At 43.4% G+C, this 24,304-nt stretch overlaps 1 protein-coding gene across 6 annotated transcripts in view; it reads left to right on the plus strand.

The window, feature by feature from the left end:
* The first annotated feature begins 2,291 nt into the window (after positions 1 to 2,291).
* The window catches only part of GIT2 (GIT ArfGAP 2), a 68,609-nt gene continuing 46,596 nt past the window's right edge, over positions 2,292 to 24,304 (plus strand). For 2 of the 6 annotated variants that reach the window (XM_075276590.1, XM_075276586.1), the window contains exons 1-4: positions 2,293 to 2,526; positions 16,031 to 16,164; positions 18,786 to 18,898; positions 20,177 to 20,282. In XM_075276590.1, coding sequence (XP_075132691.1) covers positions 2,475 to 2,526; positions 16,031 to 16,164; positions 18,786 to 18,898; positions 20,177 to 20,282 — 405 coding nt within the window. In that variant the 5' untranslated portion in view covers positions 2,293 to 2,474. Of the gene's footprint in view, positions 2,527 to 16,030; positions 16,165 to 18,785; positions 18,899 to 20,176; positions 20,283 to 24,304 lie in introns of all 6 variants that reach the window. The other 4 variants (XM_075276584.1, XM_075276588.1, XM_075276587.1 and 1 more) reach the window with 3 other exon arrangements.

The raw sequence follows: 24,304 nt of genomic DNA on the forward strand, positions 1-24,304 counted from the left end.
CTTTGGAATATGGGATGGAAATCCATGCAAACACGGGGAGAACATACAAACTCCTTGCAGATGGTTTTTTTGCCCTTGGCGGGATTTGAACACCAGGACTCCAGCGCTGCAAGGCTGCAGTGCTAACCACTGAGCCACCGTGTGGCCCCTTCTTGGAGGATATTTATGCGATGCCCCAATTTAAGGAGTCTGTCATCCTTTAAAAGGGTTATGTCATGAAGACATCCCGTGTACACATGCTGTTATTGCAGGGGTCACAGAAACTCGAGTATTTGTTACATTGTGTGGCACAGGGCTGCCTCAGTTTGTCTCCACCTACAGTCTTATTTTATAACTAAAGGTTACCACGCAGTCTGACAACTTTTTCCTCTTCCCAGAGTTCAGAGGGTGACAGGCTGATTGACTACATTGGGCTCTGGCAGCCCAGTATCAATTCCTGACTTGGCTCCGGACACATGTTCTGCTTTGTGTGTGTGACATATGTTTGTACATGTACTGTCTTTTGAGTGTGTGTATATATTATGAAGGTGTGAACTTAGAGGGCGCTGTAGAGCGACCCAAAACAGGGTTGAAAAAGACCTTGGCCTCGGTGTTCCGATTACTCGCTCCGTCGCCAAGCAGCTTAGTGCAGTTGTCATGGATACTTCGGGTAGGTTCCTCTTTATCTCTCTCGCACTCCCTCATCTCTTTCCCGAGGTTCCCGAGTATTGATTATCCGCTGCATGCGAGGCCTGTGTGACAGTTTGGCCCCTCAGATTCTCTCCCATGGTGTCCATAGATGCAGAGACCTGGTTGGTTGTTACGCCTTACGCGATGGCTAGCTGTCTGTCTGGTACTTGGCGCTGTGCCCCCTTACCTCTCTGTTTTTCTCTCTCTTTCTTCCCTCACCCCTCCCCTCGCTAGTTTTGTCTCTCTGTCTTTGTCCGCCCCTGTGGACCTTCTTTTGTGTGCTAAAAAGATATATGAAGGTAGTGGCACCGTTCTGTGTTAAAATACAACACCTCAATGTATATACGGCAACAAGGTATGAATAGCAGGCAAAGTGATGTGGTATATAGGTGGTGCTCACTGTTCAATGGATATATAAAAAAGTCTTGGGCAAAAAATTGTAAAGGGAAACAGGGCACTCACCAACCAAAAGTAAAATTTTCAAGCTTTAATTCGTCATCATTAAAAAATGGCACTTAGACAGCATACACAATCGGAGATGGATTAAATGGAATGCAGAGACAATGAAGCAACGACCGTTTCGTGCTAGACGCACTTCATCAGGCTTCCGGCGCTATGCCAGGTCCCCAGGGAGGGCGGCATTTTTGGTTACCTAAGCCAGTCCAGGACAAGCTGTCCTGGACTGGCTTAGCACCGAGCGGTGGTTTGGGGAGGCCACTGGAGCAGCGCTGCTCCAGCAGATTCCCCTCACGCTCAGGCAGAGAGCAGGTCCTCTCCGTGCCTGCTCTCTGCCGGTGAACGGTGCTAAGCCCCGCCCCCTTAAATTCGCCCCACCCCCTCCTCCTGGCGGCTTTCTGTAGTTCGCCTCGGGCGACGAAAGGGGTAGGTTCACCCCTGGTTAAAACCCCTGATTGGAACTGTGCGATTCGTTAAAACGTAGTGTGCGGAAATCCAGTTTCGATGTGAATCAAATATTTTCTGAAATTCGGATCAAAAACCACTTTGTCAGCTTTGATTTGCTTTTCTCTAATCCTGACGTGTCACTCGTAACGTCTCTCAAATTACTCATTAAATGGCATAAAAAAAGTGTCCCAATTGTTTATTGTAATTAAGCAGTAACAAGCTGGGGTCTAGTATTATTATACGGGATTCGGATATATGTAACTGTGCCCTTTTATTAAGGCCATTCCATCCAGTTACCCTGTGATGGAATCTCCCAGGTGGCATCTCTGGATATAACTGAGGCGCTATGAAATTGTCGCTGCGACACGTTCAGTACTGGCAGCCAAGACCACCATTAGACTGCTAGGAAACATACTGTGGCCACCGTCTCCGAAGCAGCTCAGCTAGAAAAACACATTTCTTATTTTTACACCAGACATTTCCTACATTGTGTCTACACTGGACTCTTTTCTATCTGTACGGGGTCTTCAATGTCTTTGTCCCTGAGAGAGCGGATGTGTGAGGTGACAGTACAGGACACCCTTCATCCTGCCGTCAGTCACTACATTTACAGTGAAGCCCCGACATACATTCCTGCGCTGCACCCAGTGGGGGAGGGGTGCGCGCACCCGCAGCCAGTCCTCTAGTACGAGCGTCAAGTGGAAGGGGGCGTGCCAGCGACGTGTGGGCGTGTCTAGTCCGTCAGTGTGTCCGGGCTGTGTAGCGCCGCTTAGTGTTGCTCTGCTCTACGCCCGGCTTTGTGTCCCGGGACCGCGTCGTCGGTATAATAAGCATCTCCGCCTCATTCATTGCATCGCTCCTCAGAGCGGAAACGTGGCCTCGGGCCCTCGGCTGTGTCCATCATGTCCAAGCGGCTGAAGAGCCTGGAGGTGTGCGCAGACTGCAGTGTGCAGGGTAAGCGGGCGGCTGTCATCTGCTCAGAGCGGGTAGTGAGGGGCACTGGGGGCTCCGTGCTGGGCATCTCTCCAGGATGGTGCGGCCGGGTGGCGTGCTGGAGGATAGCCCAGCACCGAGGCTGGTGGGGGTGGAGATGGGGACATATTTGGAGATGATGTATTTCTGGGATGTGGTCAGAGGAGGCCGGTGTGTGTTGTGCTGGCTCCATGTTGATGACACTGTTTGTGCTTCTTGTGTTGGGCTGTCCTGCCCTGGTAATCCTATATGTCAGGAAGGCTCCACACAGCTGTGCCCTGTTTGCCATGTCCTCCCTGGCACCCTGATTTCTAGACACGCCATGTCTTCACATGTGTATAGTAATCTGCCATAGTTACATGTTGTGGAACCTGAATTAGATTATGTGATGTCCCCAGGCTTCACTACAAATAAACTTCCACTTACAGTATTTACTACAGTATCACTCTGCCCGGGATATAGCATGAGCCCTGTCCGTAAATATTGGCACAAAGGGGCAGTAGAGTGTTCTAGTCAAAGGCGAGGGTCTCTGTGCCCGACCCTCAGTGGTCATATCTGACAGGACACACAAAAAGTTAAAGGAAGAACAGGTCTACATTGAGCTAATGTTCTCACTTAGATTTGTTTGCAGACATTTTCTGAAATTCCATTCTTCAGCAGACCCTAACAATTTTGCCATCTATGTATGGTGCCACACATCTACTCACGGCTCCTGAAAGGCACTGTCCATCCTGGCACATGATTGTTTTAAAAAATGTTTGGTTTTCACCCTAAGATTTTGCAGTGTGTATGGCTTGTTCTTCTTAACATCTTGCATGTCATGGCTGGTCCTTCAGCGCCCTAAAAATAGGAACCTCCTACCTTTGTTTCGGGCCATACTGTAAATTTTGCCATCATGCACCCAGTGCCGATGTATTACTTTAGCTTCACAAGATCATGTGTTGCTGAAAGAGTCAGTTTACTACTGCTCTAGTTTGTCCTTTCCTGAAATCCAATTCCTGTGATAGTCGCAATGTCAGTGTGTTAGATTTATTGAAAAAAAATAAATATTTATCAAACAAATTGCCAGTAAGTATAAATCCTTGAGATGTTCTTTTCAGCTTTCTTGGTTGCATTGGTTTCTGGTACACCTTAGCGACGATCAGTATATCAGTACAACTCTCATAATGTTGTCACCCTAAAGAACAAATCTGCATAGCTGTGCAGGGTTAGGCTATATTCCAACTGGGCTGTTCTCAGCCATTTTTTGTAGCTGCCTTGCCTGTTTTGTGTTTTGTTTTGTTTTTTTTGTTTTTTTTTACAGGCCCCGTTAAAATCAGAGGGACAATCAGGTCTGTAAAAACTGACTTAAGTTTGAATTGTAAAAAAGTAATGCATGCACTACTTTTTTATGCATTGCAGACAGCATATGGCCAAGCATCTTGGTCGTGTAACTATAGCCTTATTTTAGGTTTACACCTGCACTTGGAATTCTGTTTTATGGGTCTTCTTGGGGACCCGAATAACAGAAATACAATCCGCTTTAAAATCGGTTACCTGTGGCCGGGTTTCCACCCACTTTCTCCCTGATTCGGGACGGAATCTCCAAATGGAAACCAAATGCTGTTATGAACCCAGCCTTAGGCACATTTGCCATTCAAGGCCCTGGAAAAGCTAGATGACAAGTGTTTGGATCTAGAGATGAGCGAGTAGTATTTGATCGAATACTCGTATCAGTCGAATACCACGCAGGAAATTTCCATTGAATTCAATGCAAAAACCTCCTCGTGCTCCTCGTCCTGCTACTTCCGGAACTTGGAGGATCCAAGGTGTAGAACTTTGGTTTCCATGGAAACCGGAACAACATTCCCGTTTTTTCCCATAGACTATAATAGGATTCGATATTCGAACGAATACTACTCGCTCATCTCTATTTGGATCCTCAGGGAAGTCACCCATTTCTCTATTTTTTTTTTTTCATGAGCTCTACTAGTCTTTACTTTAGTACCAGGGACTTTTTTGTTATTTTATTGCAAACAGTGTTAGAAATAGTATATACATTTTGTTACTCATAAGAATGTGTTCACACATCAAACGTAAAATGGGCATTTTTGTTGTGAAGACCACAGCACAAGTCAAAGGCTGAGCCGCTGGTTAGTGCTGCTGGTCTGCACACAGCTTAACAGACTTCATTGGTGCAGGTCGGTATGTGGCCACCTTCTGTGGTTTCAACTCTGTTTCTGACCCCAGCACTGTGGTATGCTAGGGCAGGACCCTTATTTTTTTTTAAACACACTGAAACTGGCTACCATGGAAATCAATGGAAGGCAACCTCTTAGGTTAGTTCACACGTGAGTTTTTTGGTCCCGAATTTGACGTGGAGGCCGCCTCAGATTCCGGTCCAAAAAACGGCTAGCCGCAACTGGATGCCGGTGGAGTGCATTGGCATCCAGTCGTGGCATTCTTCTTCATATTAGGCCCAAATGAATGGGCTTAGTTGGGAGGGAGGTGTCGCGAGGCGGACGTCCGGGGCTGAATCATCCGCCAAATCCGCCTGACGAAAGGGAATGTTGCTTCTTTTTTCCGCAAGCATGAACAAACCGCTCGCGGAAAAAGGAAATGACCAGTTCCCATTGATTTCAATGAGAGGCATTTTTTTGAGCCGGATTCTGATGCGGATTCCACGTCAAAATTCAGCCCAAATAACGCCATATGAACTAGCCCTAAAGAGTATAATATAACTAACATTATAACTTAATAACTATAATATAACTTAATATTCCTCTTTCTTTGCTTTGATTGATGTCTCAAGTGCTGCCAGATGTCCATCCTCGCTGAAGGTGCAGATTGGAGAGTTTTGTGCTTTTCTCCATCCTCTGATCGTATGGAGAATGTTCAAGATTTCACTGCAGAGAAGACTAATACTGGACAGCGCAGGAGAAATCAGTCCATATAAAGAGGGAGGGGACTATCCACTGGGCACTTACAAACTCATTTTACATATCTGATTCCATTTTATTTTTTGGTATTTTCTCCTTGCTTCAAATCTATAAAGGTTTGCAACTGTGTTTTGGACCACTTTGTGACGCTGCAATTACTGTAATGGTGAGAAATGCATTGACAGATTCTGTATATTATAGAGTATGTGTTGTGTAACTGGTATAAGAGATTCACACTGCTGCATTGTACATATAAATCCCGCTTCCTGCCGAGAAAGGATATCTGCTTAGTGTTCACCAGAAATCTTGGTGAGAGACAGGCATCCTGTCTTCCTGTTGTAGTACAGAGTACTGTTTGTTTTTACAACAAATGATCCAAATATGCCTTTTTTAGGTTTTTTTTATTTTTAATATTGAGAATGGAACAGGATTGACTCATATTGTATGTTGTATTGTTGGCAGTATAAATAAAGCCTCTGACTGTAGTATTTTTTTTTTAGCTACTTGAGTGTTAGTTGCAGATAAAATTGGCATACATTTGCTCATTGTTGGTCAAGACAGGAAGAAGATTGCAGAAGTCTTTTCACATGAAGTTTGCTGTTCACATTTCAATTTCTGTTGCTCCATGCAGATTAATGTTCGTGTGTGTGTGTGTATATATATATATATATATATATATATATATATATATATATATATATATATAGCCTCCTCTTTTTCAAGGGACCAAAAGTAATTGGACAATGGACTCTAAGGGCTGCAATTAACTCTGAAGGCGTCTCCCTCGTAAACCTGTAATCAATGAAGTAGTTAAAAGGTCTGGGGTTGATTCCAGGTGTGTGGTTTTGCATTTGGAAGCTGTTGCTGTGACCAGACAACATGCGGTCAAAGGAACTCTCAATTGAGGTGAAGCAGAACATCCTGAGGCTGAAAAAAAAAAAGAAAAAATCCATCAGAGAGATAGCAGACATGCTTGGAGTAGCAAAATCAACAGTCGGGTACATTCTAAGAAAAAAGGAATTGACTGGTGAGCTTGGGAACTCAAAAAGGCCTGGGCGTCCACGGATGACAACAGTGGTGGATGATCGCCGCATACTTTCTTTGGTCAAGAAGAACCCGTTCACAACATCAACTGAAGTCCAGAACACTCTCAGTGAAGTAGGTGTATCTGTCTCTAAGTCAACAGTAAAGAGAAGACTCCATGAAAGTAAATACAAAGGGTTCACATCTAGATGCAAACCATTCATCAATTCCAAAAATAGACAGGCCAGAGTTAAATTTGCTGAAAAACACCTCAAGAAGCCAGCTCAGTTCTGGAAAAGTATTCTATGGACAGATGAGACAAAGATCAACCTGTACCAGAATGATGGGAAGAAAAAAGTTTGGAGAAGAAAGGGAACGGCACATGATCCAAGGCACACCACATCCTCTGTAAAACATGGTGGAGGCAACGTGATGGCATGGGCATGCATGGCTTTCAATGGCACTGGGTCACTTGTGTTTATTGATGACATAACAGCAGACAAGAGTAGCCGGATGAATTCTGAAGTGTACCAGGATATACTTTCAGCCCAGATTCAGCCAAATGCTGCCAAGTTGATCGGACGGCGCTTCATAGTACAGATGGACAATGACCCCAAGCATACAGCCAAAGCTACCCAGGAGTTCATGAGTGCAAAAAAGTGGAACATTCTGCAATGGCCAAGTCAATCACCAGATCTTAACCCAATTGAGCATGCATTTCACTTGCTCAAATCCAGACTTAAGGCGGAAAGACCCACAAACAAGCAAGACCTGAAGGCTGTAAAGGCCTGGCAAAGCATTAAGAAGGAGGAAACCCAGCGTTTGGTGATGTCCATGGGTTCCAGACTTAAGGCAGTGATTGCCTCCAAAGGATTCGCAACAAAATATTGAAAATAAAAATATTTTGTTTGGGTTATGTTTATTTGTCCAATTACTTTTGAGCTCCTAAAATGTGGAATGTTTGTAAAGAAATGTGTACAATTCCTACATTTTCTATCAGATATTTTTGTTCAACCCTTCAAATTAAATGTTACAATCTGCACTTGAATTCTGTTGTAGAGGTTTCATTTCAAAACCAATGTGGTGGCATGCAGAGCCCAACTCGCGAAAATTGTGTCACTGTCCAAATATTTCTGGCCCTAACTGTATATATATATATATATATATATATATATATATATATATATATATATATATATATATATATATATATAATGGAAGTTTTGGGCAATTTATAGTGGTAAAAAAAGCTGAATATAGCCATTTCTTTTGGATTGCTGTTAGCTGATATGCTTTGATATTTGGCACCCAGTGCCACAAACGCCTAAGTACCAGAATCTGCTACGTTTGGTTTCTGGGATCGGTTATCAGTATTAATAGGTGGGGAAACCACCTATAATAGTGGGGTTTCCAGGGATTGATGGCTGGTCCTTTGGGGCCTTTTGTTGTACTAATTTGTGAAGGACAAATGGGACTGAGCTTCACCATCGTATTTTGATGTACTAAGTACATGCTATCTATTGAAAGCAAAAAAAAAAATGTCTTTTAAACAGGCTCAGAATGGGTTAAAAACATGAAAGCAGAAGAGCTTAGTTTATAGCAGACTGTGCCCAAGTTTCCCTACTGGTCTCTACTAGAGATGAGCGAGTACTGTTCGGATCAGCCGATCCGAACAGCACGCTCCATAGAAATGAATGGATGCACCTGGTACTTCCGCTTTGACGTCGGCCGGCCGCTTAACCCCCCGCGTGCCGGCTACGTCCATTCATTTCTATGCGAGTGTGCTGTTCGCTCATCTCTAGTCTCTACCTCTTGGTTCCTGATCATGTTAGGAAAGATTGCTCATCGAGCAATTGACTGTAGAATATTTCCCGTATTGAGAGAAAAGCATGTAGAGACCAGCTGGGATCTAATGTATGTAAGAACTGGTACAGGTGGTGAAGAGGTGACAATTGCTGCTTATTGTTTTTGACCCATTCCTTTTTTTTTTTTTTTTTTAAACAGGGAATTGGTTACAAAGAAATATGCTAGCATAGCGATGATATTGGAAATCGTTAAGTATGGTGGGGAGATTTCCTCAGAGTGCTTCTCAGGCCATTAAGAAGATCTCAACAAGCCTTCTGTTAGGAATCTACCGTATATACTCGAGTATAGGTTGACCCGAATATAAGCCGACCCCCTAATTTTACCACAAAAAAACGGGGAAAACTTATTGACTCGAGTATAAGCCGAGGGGGGGAAAATGCATGGCATTCTGTTTGTGTTCATGTTAATCCTAGCCGGCTTCAGGCCTATATGGTAATATCCCAGATGTCACGTGATCTGGGATATTACCATATAGGCCCAAAGCCTGTGGTAGTAGTATTAGCCTGTTACTGCTAGCACAGGCTTTGGGCCTGTATGGTAACAGGCTGCTACTGCTACCATAAGGCTTTGGGCCTGTATGATAATGCCCCAGGCATCCTGTTGCCGTACAGGCCCAAAGCCTGTGCTAGCAGTAACAGGCTATTACTACTACCACAGGCTTTGGGCCTATATGGTAATATCCCAGACCACGTGACGTCTGGGATATTACCATATAGGCCTGAAGCCGGCTAGGATTTACATCGGATCCCGGAGAGGTGAGTAAAACTGTTTATTTTCTCATACCTCCCTGGGGCTCCGATTATTATACTGAGGGGTCTGAAAATTATACTCGGGGGTCAGCAGTGGGCAGGCCCGAGGAGGTTGGTAAATAGGCCGATACCTGCTGGGAATACTTCAGCAGGTAGCGGCCTATTATAAAACAAACAAACATTTCAGTTCTCATACTTACTGACCTCGCACTGCTGCTCCTGCTGCCGCCACTGCTCATCTTCTCCTGCTTCTGCTCCTGCGTCTCAGCGTAGGGGGTGTGATGACGCCGCCTGTGCTGAGACGCAGTAAGACGTCATCAACACACGCCTGAGCTAACGTGGCCATGTCACCCGGCGTGTGATGTAGCCAGGGAGGGGGCTGGGACTGGAGCGGAGGCCCGCTGCAGCCGAGTCAATACGGTCGAGTCAATTACCGTATTGACTCGAGTAGCAATTTAACATGCTGCCTCACCAACCACCTATCAGCAGCAGCACTGCTCAAGCAGCCTCCCACAGATGTCTTTCACTGCGGACCAGTCAAGTGACATTTTCAATTACCGTATTGACGTGAGTATAAGCCAAGGTGCACTTTTTCAGCACAAAAACTGAAAACCTCTGCTTATACTCGAGTATATACGTTATTTGTAGAATGTCATTTTATTAATAGCAGTCTGTAGGATGTTGACGTAGTGGAAGGGAGCTGTGGTTAAAGGGTTTGTTTTAATGAATTGTATTTTGGTGAATTCCTGTCTAAAGGGGTTGTCTCCCCGGGTGGACATATCATTAGTAACCTTCAGTTATGATACATGTTTTGGATGTTGAGTCCATATGTTTACACACGTATACTTTTTACTTCAGGACCTCGGACTTAATATAACATATATGGACTTTATGCTTATAATTTGCAGTTTCTAAAACTGAGTTCTCCGTTTCTTCGCAGTAACCTTATTAAACGGGATCAATGACAGATGAGTCTTGTATATTTCCTCCACTGTACATTTCTGTACATGGAATAAGGAGATATTCCTATCTTTCCTCAATTTTATTGGGAGATGTTTTCTGTGGGTTATTATTATTATTACAGCAGTCAGAGCTTTTATATTACTGGCAGATGGCTTGACTCTGATATTTGCTGTGGAAATTGCTTCACAAGGGTATGTTTTTGAGAAGTATGTCTCTTGGCACACAGACACTGCATCAGATGGGTACATATCTTGATCAGATTTGCTGTATCAGCAAAAAAATCTGGAGGTTTTCTCAGAGCTTCCAGTTACAGGCGAGCTGAGATGGAAACCTCCTGTGTACGATTAAGGCTCTGTTCACATCTGCTGTGTTCATTTCTGTTTTGTCATAGAAGGAGAATACTGAAAATGCTGGCTGAACAGACTCCATTGGTTTTCCATCATGATGTCTAATTTTGCGATACTAAATAGTGCAGCCTACTGTTCTGTTTTGTCTGGGATTTTTGGTACTATTCCGTTATCGGGCCAGCAGCAGCGCAGTTCAGCAGCAGCTTTCGGGACAGCAGTTCAGCAGCGGGAATTACAATGACATCCGAGGACTGCTGGCCCGATGCTTGTGCCCAGTAACCAGTACATCGATGACCCCCCTCCCCCATCCTTCTCCTCCTGCCAGTGCTGCCCCCCAGCTCTCCTTACATCTTCCCCGTACCCTCTCCCCGCCACACGACTAGGCCTCACCTCAGCGCTAGTACCGAGACCGAAAGGAAAGACACCGGGGCTCAATCCAGGCCCTGACAAGAAACACGCCGACTATAGGAACGGTGAGCTACAGCGAGCCGGAGGGACAAACTTTCTGCAGCGTCCGGCGGCTATCTAGTAGCATTCATTGCTCAAGATTTACGGTGAGGCCTATTACAGGGAGAGGGTACGGGGCAGATGTAAGAAGAGCTGGGGGGCAGCACTGGAAGGAAGAGGAGGATGAGGGCATCGATCGATGTACTGCCTACTACACACAAGCACGGCCTCTATCATCGGGCCAGCATCGGCTTAGTCATGTGGCGGGGAGAGGGTACGGGGTAGATGTAAGGAGAGCTGGGGGGCAGCACTGGAAGGAGGAGGAGATGGAGGGGGGGTCATTGATGTACTGGCTACTGGGCACAAGCATCGGGCCAGCAGTCCTCGGATGTCATTGTAATTCCCGCTGCTGAACTGAACTGCTGTCCCGAAAGCTGGTGCTGAAATGCGCTGCTGCTGGCCCGATAACGGAATAGTACCGGATTTTTTTATGGGCTCTACAAAGGATATTCCAATGCAGATGTCAATATAGTCTTGGGGTCAGTTCACACAGAGATTTTGACGCTGAATCCACCTAAAAATCAGCCTCAAAAAAAAAAAAAAAAAAAAAAGAGCCTCCCAATAGAACTCTTTTGGAGATGGATGGAACGTTTGGAGATGGATTCAGCATCAGAATCCTCGCCAAAAAACTATGTGTGAACTCAGCTTTAAAGAGGATGGGCGTGTCTCCACACAGTTAACTACTGTACTGACTGTGTTTTCAGACACCATAAAAACACACTCCATTGTCACGGAGCATGGTAATGCCCAACTGTTACCTTACACTAGGTTCACACCTGCACTCGTATTGTCATTCTTTGGCCCCGTTCACACGGGGCCAGCGGGGGCGGATTTTGGCACTGAATCCACGTCATAATCCGCCCCTTCACAATAGCGGTGTTGCTGCTCACAGAAAAGAGAAGCGAGCTGCCCTTTCTTCAGGCGGATTCCGCATCTGCCTCGCAGCAGCACGCTCCGTACTAGGCCCATTCATTTGGGCCTACTCCGGAGTGGGAAGCCGTGGCTGTCGGAGACCGCGACAGTCATGGCAGGTGCATTTTGGCCCTATTCTGACGCGGCTCCCTGCATCAGAATCAGGACGAAAATCCGCCGTTCCGCGTCCTGTGTGAATGGGGCCTGTTGGGTTAGCTTGGGGCCCTGAAAAAACAGAGACACAATCTGCTTAAAAAGTGGTTACCTATGAAACCTGTGGATCCCATAGACTGTAATGGGGTCTGCTAGGTTTCCGCCCGATTTCCTCTTGAAAAATGCGGAGAAAAGTTATGTGCAAATATGCTCCTGAATAGTGTTGTGCGTTGTTGTTGATGTTTTTTTTTTTTTTGTTTGTTTTTTGTTTTTTTTTTTCTTTTTTTTTGGAGGGGGAAGATTACAACAGTCAACAGCTTTTAATTACAGTGAGGCCCTGTCTGTAGGGCTGTTCATACTGCTAAAATGCCGACCGCTATATCGGCTGATCCCTCAATATGTGAGCCAAGTGTGTTTTCTTTTGGGACAGGGTAGAAAACTGCTTTTGAACAATTCTGATGTTGGCTTTTTTCCAGAGATTTAAAGGACTGGGCATGTTGAAATCCAATAGCAGATGTTGGGGAGAGCTGGGATGCCCCACATACACAACAGACTTTTGATGGGTTCGGCCAGTATAAATCTTACATGCATAACCGGCTTTAGGCTGGTTAGAGGTTGTACAACTTAGTGGATTTCTGCACTGTATCCCTATCCAATTCACATGTCATCTATATATATTTATATATATTTTTTATTTTTTTAAAAGCATCGTCTAGCAATGAATATGTGATAAATGGACTTCTCGGACCCAGTTCACATCTGCATTCAGGTTTCGTTTGGGGAGTCTGCTTGGGGAACCCCCTAACGGAAACCTTTATGTATTAAAAAGTGGTCATCTAAAGGAAACCTGCGGACCACATAGACTATAATGGGGTCCGTGTGGTTTCTGCATGAAACATGCAGAGAGAAAAGTGCTGCTTGCAGGTCTTTTCTCTCCTCATGTTTCATGCGAAATCACACGGACCCCATTATAGTCTATGGGGTCTGTGTGTTTTCCCAGGTAACTGCTTATTAATGCGTATAGGTTTCCGTTTGGAAGGTCCCCAAGCAGACTCCCCGAACGGAAACCCGAATGCAGATGTAAAACGGGCTTTACAGATGATGTCTGTGTGCAGTTTTTTTTTTTTTTTTTTTTTTTTTTTTTTTTTTACTCCCGCAAACCCATAGCCTTTCATGGCCGGAACAACTAGAGAAAAGAGAAATAAAACAGTGCACATCACAATTTTATTTTCTCAACAACTCATTCCATTATAATGGATCAGTGTGCTGCCTGTTTTTTCCCACAGTCACCACATGCTCACAAAAATTGTTAGTGTGAAAGGGCCCTTATCAGTGGGGAAATGGCAATCTTCAGATGGCTAACATTGCTGCTGTACTTGGCTACTTTATAGAGATGTCAACAAAACAATGTGAAGCATGACAGAAAGAAAGTAGGCCTCAGTGAGTACAGTTGTGGTAGTGTCAGGCGGTGATGGTGAGTGACTCATACTTTGTCCTTGTCATTGTTGTTGTCCTCGACCAGTCCACATCAATTATGTTTGCCGTGTGTTGTACCCTGCTGGCATCTTATCCCTCTGTGCTGTTTTTCTCCCTCCCAGCCATGCCACCTGAAACCACTTGATGAAATGTATAAGGCAGGCAAGTTGGCAGGCAGCTGTCATTTGAAACCACTTTAATTTCTGTCTTCCTGTAGTCATTTACATAAGCGTAGCTGCATCATGGCAGGGACATCACTGAAATAACTAGAATACCATTATTGAGCTCCTGCTACAAGTGTTATCAGCTCAAGCAGTGTGATATTGTGATATACCGAGATCCTAATTTTGTTGAAATCTTAGATCTGTAACTTGAGCCACACACATATCCTTATAAGGTTTCATATATTCTGCTACAAAGTTATTGTGAACGCATGGCACTTCTCAAGTTTTTTTTTTTATATGCTTTTTTCTCATTTGCTGTATATAGATTTTTTTTTTTTTTTTTTTGCAGTCTTCCTGATTCTCAACTTCCTCTTGTTCCTCACATCTTGCTACATAATCTCAAGTGCAAGGGGAAACACGTGCAGACACACAGTTGTTAGTGTGGGTTCACTAAACTGGTTCTTTATTTCCTGCTTAGAGCAAACTTAAAGAGATTGTATCACTTTGTTTTTTTTCTTATAACCGCAGCAGATTTTGAAAAAAATTGTGGCAGAGAAACAAACTAAAGTGCATCATGTGAATATCTGCTAAAAAAACCCCCACCTAATTCTAAGCAAGTTTAATTGGTTATTTGGTTTAGGACAGGGTTAACACTGTGTTGATATTTTTTTTTTTAAAGGAGGTAGTTGTTAGTGGTAACTTGGGTCCGAACGGTTTTTCATTGGCTGCAGTTTTTTAGATAAGTGGCAGAATGGGGGGGGGAGGAAAGTGCACTACTCTCCTTACTGATTCCCCTCCCCCCCCCCCTTTTTGCTGTTCTAATGCTTTCCTGATCCCCAAAACTTTCTACTTCCTGGTTTCTCAAGACATGCCGTCAATGATTGTTCAACCAGTTATGGACTGAAGCAGGTCAACACTGTGACTCACGATTGGTTGAGTAGTCCTGCATGTCAAAAGGATTAGTTTTTTTAAACCCATTCTGCTCCTTACTAAAATAAAATTATGTTGGACATCTCTACTATCAAACATGGGACAACGAAGAAATTTACTTGAGAACACTAGAGCCTTCATTGAAGACATTCAGCTTTAAAAAAAAAAAAAAATATCAACCATCTCTTTTAGGCTAAAACTCCACGTTGCGGAACCGCAGCTTTTTTTTTTTTTTTGTTGCCGTTTTTTGAGCCAAATTCAGGAGTGGATTGAGCAGGTGATAGAAGTATAGGAACGTCCAATATACCATATATACTCGAGTATAAGCCCAGGCCCCTATTTTTACCACAAAAAACTGGTAAAACTTATTGACTTGAGTATAAGACGAGGGGGGGAAATGCAGCAGCTACTGGAAAATTTCAAAAATTAAAATGGTCAGAGTTTTTGGGTGCAGTAGTTGCAGGGTGCTGGGGAAGGGGAGGGGGTGATTTGGTTGTCTGCCTTCCCTTTCCTTGAGCTTGAGGACGGAGTTTCTCCCCCCCCCCCCCCCCCCCCACACACACACACACTTGGAATTCAGCCTGGCTGAATATAGGGTATCTGCAGTGCTCCTATTAACTCCTTCCCGACGGAACAGGAGTACTGCAGACCCCCTATATACAGTAGATCGGACATTTTCAGACGCAGGGATATCTAATGTGTTTGTGTTTCACAGTAATTTTCTACTTTTATATGTATTCTAGGGAAAGGAGGGATTTAGAACTTTTACTTATTCTATTTTTTTATTTTTTTTTTAAAGCTTCTTCCCCCCCCCCCCCCCCACTATTTTATGGGAGATTTTTTTTTTTTTTCTTGACTCTAGTATAAGCCGAGCACAAAAACTGTGCTGAAAAACTAGGCTTATACTCAGGTATATACAATTCCTTTTTTAGCCACTCCTAGGTTTGAAAATGCAGTAAAATCTGCAACAAAAGAAGCTGCGTTTCCGCAATGTGGGGCTTTAGCCTAAAGTAGTTTTACATAACCATATATACATTTCTAGACCATTGAAAGTTTGTTGTCTTGATAAGTGGTAAATGAGTACAACCATGCATACAGAAGCTTTCTATGGTATAAAAATCCACCATGACTTCTTTATTGCAGCTGGGTTATTTTCTTATACATGTAGTATTCCTGCCTCATAACCTGTCCACATTAAGGAAACTTTAACTGGATTTCTAACAAGTCCCAGACCTTAGAAAGTTCCTGCCACTAAGATTTTTGGAGAAAATCTCTTAAACCCTGTAAAAGTTTTTTTAAAAAAATAATTTAGAACATATATTTGCAAAAATGTTTAACTAATGTCTACACAATTAACATGGTTGTGTTCATGGGAAAACCCCATTAAAGTTTCTGCGATTGGTGTACCTTGTGTTTAGATGATTTTGATGCACCTAGAAGAAACTCCACACTACTGCATATTTTGTTTTCATTTGCAGATCCTCGCTGGGCATCTATTAATAGAGGTGTTCTGATATGTGACGAATGCTGTAGTGTACATCGGAGTCTGGGGCGACATATCTCACAAGTGCGGCATCTTAAACACTCACCATGGCCTCCTACCTTGTTACAGGTAATAGTAAAAGGCTTGTCTGTGTGCTTAATAGTGAATAAGGCTGACTGCATTTCCCTACACAGCCAGATAGCCAAGATCACTGCTCTGCACGATAACTTGGAAGAGGGCAAATTGTTATATTAGTGCATAATAAACTTTTGTAAAGTATTAGCATTTTAAAGATGAGATTTGGGACTAGACCTGTTGTTACTGGTAGGTGAAATAACTGTTGATTTTATGTGCGTGTGTAAGATGCTAGCAACCCTCTGCTACCCTTTGAGCTAGCAACCCTCTCGGTGAAAATGGTTGCTTCACATGGCTGTATCTCTGCTTTTATACCACCAAGAAAAATGATGTATGCAAAATTTTTATATCGCATGAAAGCAACAATCCACGTTGTATATAAAAATCATATTCCTGACTGAGGTTTTAACTAGTGATATTTCTCCATTTTTATTATAGCTAGCTGTAATTTGAATAACTGACACCATATGGGCGTATAAAATTATAGCTTTCTTACTATACCAAAATTCTTGTAGTTGGTATGTAACCTGAGATACAGCCATTTAACATGACCATACCTACTTTGGCAAATGCTACAGCTCTACGTACTGCATTGACTAAGGTAAAAAGAACGTATTCTCCCTGACAATGCTTAGTTGGAGCATTGCTAGTGGTTTACTATTAAATGGAAGTTAGGTTAATTGAAAAAGGCCTTTCACCACCTCCACCAACTCCAATTCTTATCTTTTAATAGTTGCTGTTCTACTGATTCCAACTCCTGCCTCCATCGTCACTTCCTCCATTGTCCCTGAACAATTAATTCTGTTAGTTTAATCACAATTCTGATTTCTACAGTCAGGTGGACAATCCTGGACTGCGGCAGAAGGACAGGGACCACCCACCTGATAGTAGAGATCATAATTGTGCTGAAATGATTGCTTGGAAATGGTGATTGCTAGAGAAAAAATAACTGGAAGCTGGAATCAGCGGAGTGGCACCCATTGAAGGATGCAGCGCATTGGTGTTGGTCGATTTGGTGAAATATCCTCTTGAAGTAAACTGCAAAAGTGTGTGTCAAACAACCTAGCTCAATAGCAATACAAAGCAAATAAAATGGGAGTTACACTTTAAGTGGAACTTTTCACCACTCTCAATAAGTCCAACTCTTGATATCATTTAATAGCTGCTGCTCCACTGATTCTGGCACAGTTGGATTTTTTTTTTCTCTAACCCTCACCTTTCCTGAGCAATCAATGCTGTTCAGGCATATCAGCACCAAAACCATTTAGCCTTTGTACTGAAGGCAGTGTCAGGCAGGAGCAGACAAGGGGTGTGATACTGAGCTCTGACACTGGCTGCCTCTGATTGGAGCTCTGAATCACACCCCCTGCCTGACACTGCCCACCTGACAGTACAGAGTAGCAGAAAAAGGAGCCAATTGAAGTTAATGGGAGGCTTTTTTTCAGCGCTGAAATTCCACACCAAATTCCTCACCATTTTCCTCTGTGTGAATGGACCCTAGGAATGTTGACATCATGACTGGTACATTTTACTTGTGTTGATAGTTTTTCCAATTATTAAAGGGGTATTCCCACGCCACATACTCACCAGTCTTCGTTGCTGTAAAATCTTCTGTCTTTCTGCTTTGTTGCGTCATTGGTGGGCGGGGTTACATATGCAAAGCCAGCAGCGAGATGCCGCTGGCCCTGCGTGCATGCTCATAGATGGTGAGACTAGAGATGAGCGAGTACTGTTCGGATCAGCCGATTCGAACAGCACGCTCCATAGAAATGAATGGATGCACCTGGTACTTCCGCTTTGACGGCGGCCGGCCGCTTAACCCCCCGCGTGCCGGCTACGTCCATTCATTTCTATGCGAGTGTGCTGTTCGGATCGGCTGATCCGAACAGTACTTGCTCATCTCTAGGTGAGACCAGTCTAGCCTTCACAATGTGAATACAGACCCGGCATCCACTGTAATAGAGAGGCAGATGCCGGGGAGGGTTAGACGCCGGCACAGGTGCCTGCAACGTCGCTACGCTCCTGCCCTGCATGAAGCCAGCAGCGGCAGGAGCGATGCTGTTATTCCGCTCTCCACTCTCCGCTCTCAAAATTGCAATAAAAAGTGGTCTTTTAAGGGGGTAGTCTACTCAAAGAAGATGGTTATGGAAAGCTGAAAATGTGGTCTCGTTTGGGGATGGTCTTCTCAAAGAGGTGGTGTTTTGAACAGTTTTCACTGTATTAAAGGTGTTACTGAGCTTTTTTTTTATTTAATTTTTTTTATGCAATGCTTACACTGTAAAACCACCTTATGCATTGTGTTTGGGAGATCCCCTCTTCATTTTCTTATCAAATGTATATATGTAATTACAAGAGTTACATCAACTATTTTTTATTTTTTTTTTATTTTTTTTTTATGTAGATTGTGAGCCCCACATAGAGCTCACAATGTACATTTTTCCCTATCAGTATGTCTTTTTTGGAATATGGGATGGAAATCCATGCAAACACGGGGAGAACATACAAACTCCTTGCAGATGGTTTTATGCCCTTGGCGGGATTTGATCAACTATTTATTTGTCCAGAATCAACAGCAATGTTATAATGCATCATGCATGTTCTGTGTTGGAATTTAGATGGTACAGACCTTGTATAGTAATGGGGCAAATTCAATATGGGAGCATTCTTTGCTGGACCCGGCATCGATAATGAGCGGAAAACGGAAAGCCAATCCCCAGGATAAATTGCAGTAAGTACAAGCTGGATTTTTTCCTCACAATTTTATCATGTCTAGTAGCCACTCTGTGAGAAAACATTATCAGAATCATCGTCTGTCTGCTTGTTTGATGCAATATATCAGCCGGAAGACAAGTCCATCTCTCGCAGAACTTCGCCAACACTGTATACAATTGTATCAACTTCTCAGCTGAGAGACTAACTATGCATGGGGTATACAGCATCTGAATGTAAGCAATAGTGGTTTCATTGACAACAAACGCTAGTCTTGAGAAAAGGGAGGAATTCACACACAAAGCATGTATGGAAGTCATAGAACTCATCTATACAATGAATAAGCTTTAGGCAATGTTCACATTTGTATCGGAGGGTTCATTAGAAGCCACTGTCACAAATTTTGACAGAAAAGCACAGCATTGTGGCCTATGTTATCTAATAAAATGGTGGGCTTCTTTGGGCTCAGTTGGTGTCCATCATATGACTGATGTTATCCTGCCCCTGTTTTTCGTTTTCCTGTTCCTGTAATGGAACTAATTTCTTTCAGTCATGTATAATGAAACAGAAGATTAGAAATAACATTGCAGATGTGAACGCAGTATCCACTACAAAAATGGGGGGAAAAAAAACAAAAAACTGTTCACACTACTCTAAAGATGTCAGTAAATGTATCAATATGAATACACTGTATTTATTGATCGTAGCTCAAGAAACAGCAACACATCCCTGTTTGGAGCCTCCAACCATTCTTCACCTACCCTAAAGTTGCAGATCCTGTTTAAAAAGATGGACAGAGTAGTGCAGCAAAATGCTTCGCTCCCTGAAGGGACACGCCCTATTACAGTCAGTGGGGTCTCTCGGGTGCCATTTGTATGTCATTCCACAGATCAAGTATTATCAGTGTTCTGCTCCTCTAATGTTTAGCATTGATGTGAACAGAGCTTAGCTATTGATTATATGCTTCTAGTGTGTTCAATTGTATGCGTTTCCAAGACACAAAGGCAGATTTTTGTAATTCCAAGAATGTATAGAAGTATTTGCCTTGAAGGTTCCGTACACGTGTGCCCCCTCCCCCCCCCTCCCATTTGCTTACTTTAATGTCAGCTGTGCAGTACAAGATTGACTCCTGCGATTGTATGCATACAGATTCTATGTGTAGCACTGAAATTACTGAACTAGGCCACGTGAGGAAACCAGTTCTTATGTCTAATTCTACAACTGTCTTTAGAACTTGGAAAGAAAGAACTGAGAAACCAATAATTTGATTTAACTCTTGATTTGTATTTGCTTACAGCCCGAATAAAGCTGAATTTATAAGAGCAAAATATCAGATGCTGGCATTTGTACACCGGTTACCCTGTCGAGATGATGATAGTGTTACAGCCAAAGATCTTAGTAAGGTAAACATTTTCTCCTCATTAAACTTACTGCGGTCTTTAAATGATGAAATCTGTTGACCAATTCTGTTCTACTATAGCAGATATCTGGGTCTTTAGCTCAGTGATCTGTGAAGAAAGAATATGTTTAGCATAGTATTCTGGACATGACTGTGTTATGAATAGCTGCTGCAACCCCATTACCTATTCAGGTTTAGATGGGCTGTGATTCATTAAAGGAACACTAAACCTAGAAATGAATGATTCAAGACTATTCTCTACATGACTGTTGACCTCCGGTTGAATTGATCCATCTAAGGCCCCGTTCACAGGGGCACGGGACCACGTATTTTGGTCGTGATTTTGACGCAGGAAGCTGCTTCAGAATAGGACCAAAATGCGCCTGTTGTGGCTTCCGACGGTCGCGGCTTCCCGCTCCAAAGTAGGCCTGAAGAAAGGGCAGCTCGCTTCTTTTTCCCGCTAGTGGGAATAAACCGCTAGCGGAAAAAAAGAACGCTAGCGATCTGCATAGACCTTTATTGTAAGGGGGTTGATTATAAGGAGGATTCAGCACCAAAATCCACCTCATCTTGCCCCGTGTGAACGAGCCCTAAGAGTAGGTGTCAGCTAGAGGTTAGCAAACAGTTATGGTTTGTCGATATTTGTCCTTCTTCAGACAGGACACAGCAGGGAGGCTTCTAGACCAAACATTCGTCTCACAGCCAAAGACGGCAGTCAGGACGAAGGAGGAACATGGTTGAACTCCTGAGACACCCAGAAGATTTGTTTATATATTTCTCAATTTTGATTGTAATATGAGACATGATAGGACCAAAAAATTGAAGCTATGAAGCAGGGATATGTAAAATGTATATATTTAACCACATGAGGACCGCCGTACGTAAATTTACGGCCTCATGTGCTGGTACCTAAAGACCGGACTATTGCCGAAATACGTCCGGCCTTTAGGTACCTTTCTGGCGGGGGGAGGGGTGCGGGGGGGACAGGGGTTAGGTGTTACTAACACCTAACCCCTTCCTCCATAACGTCCAGTCGGAACTGAGTCCGACTGGACGTGTTAACCCTTTCGATCGCGCCGTCAAACATCGCGGCGCGATCGAAAGGGATCCGCCGACAGGTTAACCAGATCGGCACCCCCCGCGGCGAGATCGGGGGGTGCCGATGTCAGTAGAAGGTAGTCTGGGGTCTGGCCAGTGACCCCAGACTACCGGAGCCCCCACATACCTGGTGATCCTGCCAGGCGGTGGAGGAAGTGAGCGATGTGTCTCACTTCCTCTGCAGCTTACAGGACACGAGCAGGCTCATGTCCTGCTCGTGTCCTGTCTGCTACTGTGTAGAATCAGCTGATGCTTTCATCAAAGCATCAACTGATTCAAGTGTCCTAAAGGGACACATGAAAAAGTAAAAAAAAAGTTAAAAAAAAAAAAAATAAAGTGTATGAAAAAAGTAATAAAGTTCTAAAGTCCAAAAATCCCTTTTTTCTATACAAAATGAATTATATAAAAAAAAGCACTAAAAATTAAAAAAAGCAATGCATATTTGGTACCGCCGCGTCCGTAACAACCTGTACAATAAAACTGAAATAATATTTAATGTACACGGTGAACGTCGGAAAAAAAAAACGGAAAAAACTCGCCGGAAATAATGATTTTTTGCCATCTCATCCTACAAAATATGCTATAAAAAGTGATCAAAAAGTCATATTCACCCCACAACAGTGCCAATAAAAAGCGCACATTTTCCCGCAAAAAATAAGCCCTCAACCAACACTGTCAACCGAAAAATAAAAATGTTACGCCTCTCAGAAGATGGCGATGCAAAAATCACTGATTTATGTCCCCAAATGTGTTTTTGTTCTGCAGAATTAGTATCGCATAAAAAAATAACATAAATGAGGTATCGCCGTAACCGTACCGACCCGCAGAATAAAGGACACATGTTACTTATGCTGTACGCTGCATGGCGAAAAATTTAAAATGTAAAACTCAATGCAGGATTGATTTTTTTTTTTTTTTTAATCCAGCAAGAAAGAGTTAATAAAATGTAATCAGTAAGTTGTAGGCACCCAAAGATGGTGCCATTACAAAATGCATCTCATCCTGCAAACAACAAGCCCTTATATGGCCATGTCACCAGAAAAATAAAGAAAATATAGCATCTAGCAATGTCAAGGCAAAACCCCCCAAAAATCGCCAAATTATTAGAACACAACTGGCTGCGGCAGGTAGGGAATATATAAGCTGTGCGAGCGAATATCAGGGGACACCCCAGATTTACAGCTTATGAGCGAAAAAACACCAGAAGTGACCCCCAAAGTGACCCCCAGAGTGACTCCCCCAATCATAGGAGCTACTGGGACATAGTAGGGAATTTGGTGTCTGCAATGTTCTCCGCACAGCTTATATATTCCCTCTTCGCCATCCGCTGTGCAGTCACGTCCGGATACTAATACTCACTACACCCCCTGATAAATTCTTTGAGGGGTGCAGTTTTCAAAATGGGGTCACTCCTTTGGGGAATCCACTTTTCTGGTACCTTACAGGCTCTACAAACATGACATGGCGTCCAGATACCAAACATCAAAATCTGTGCTCCAAAAGCCGCATCGCGCTCCTTCGCTTCTGCGCCCTGCTGTGCGCCCAAACTGCAGTTTATGACACATGTATGACACTGGTGTACCCGTTATATCGGACGTAATGTCATATGTGAGTATAAACTGATATTAGGGCACAGCTGGACGCAAAAGGGAAGAAGGGTTATTGGGTTTTTGGAGCACAGACGGTTTGGTTTTTGGATGCCATGACACTTTTGTAGATCTGAAACGCCAGTAAAGTGGAATCCCCTGATATGAGACCTTATTTTGGAAACTACACCCCTGAAGGATTTCTCCAGGGGTACAGAGAGCATTTTTAACCCCCAAGTGTTGCTATAACTTATTATCCATAAATGAATACGAAGCTGATTGTGAAAGGTGAAAATGACCATTTTTCCAGGAATACGTCATTTCAGTGTGTAATATGTTGTGCCCGCCTTGTATCAGAGATGAACGCTCTAAAAGCTGTTGTGCCCAGGATACCCGCTTACCAGTTTTTGGAGTGTCTCTGCTGACATAAGTTGGGCACAACATATCGGGCACTAAAATGGCGAATCTCTGGAAATTTTTCATTTTTAACTTCTCATTATCAGCTGTGATTTCATTTCTGGAAACTAAATAAATGCAACACTCAGGGGTTAAAAATGCTCGCTACACCACTTGATAAATCCCATGAGTGGGCTAGTGTCCAAAATGGGGTGACATGTCTGCGGATTCCACTTTATTGGCAATTCAGGAGCTTTGCAAAAGTGGCATGGTGTCCTAAAACCAAACTGTGCTCCAAAAACCAAAATAGCGCTCCTTCCCTTCTGTGCCCGGCTGTGCCCAAACAGCCATTTATACCCACATATGGCATTAAGTCCGTTATCCGGGGTACACCAGTGTCATACATGTGGGCATACACCGCTATTTGGGTACCCAGCAGGGCGCAGATGTGAAGGAGTGATATGTGCTTTTGGAGTGCAGATTTATATTCTTTGTTTTTGGACACCACATCACATTTGCAGAGGCCCTAAAATGGTCCCTACAAAATGGGGTCACTTCTTGGTGAATTCCAGTTTACTGTCACCTGTGTAGTTTCTAAAATGGGGTCACAATGGGGGGTTTCCATTGTATTGATACTTTAGGGGCTCAGCTAATGCGACATGGCACCTGAGAACTATTCCAGCCACATCTGCTTTCTAAAAGCCAAATAACGCTCTTTCCATTCTGAGCCCCACCGTATACCCATACAGCAGATTATGGCCACATATGGGGTATTGCCGTGTTAAGAAGAAATTGTGTAACAAACTCTGGGGGGCTTTTAATTCTTCAGCTACTTGCAAAATTAAAAATATGGCGCTAAATGGACGATTAATTGGAAAAAAAAGTAATTTTTCATTTTTACGTCCCATTGTTAATAAAATCTGTGAATCAGCTGTGAGGCCAAAAT

Source organism: Leptodactylus fuscus, chromosome 1 (genome assembly GCF_031893055.1).
Source record: "Leptodactylus fuscus isolate aLepFus1 chromosome 1, aLepFus1.hap2, whole genome shotgun sequence".
NCBI classification, from domain to species: Eukaryota; Metazoa; Chordata; class Amphibia; order Anura; family Leptodactylidae; genus Leptodactylus; species Leptodactylus fuscus.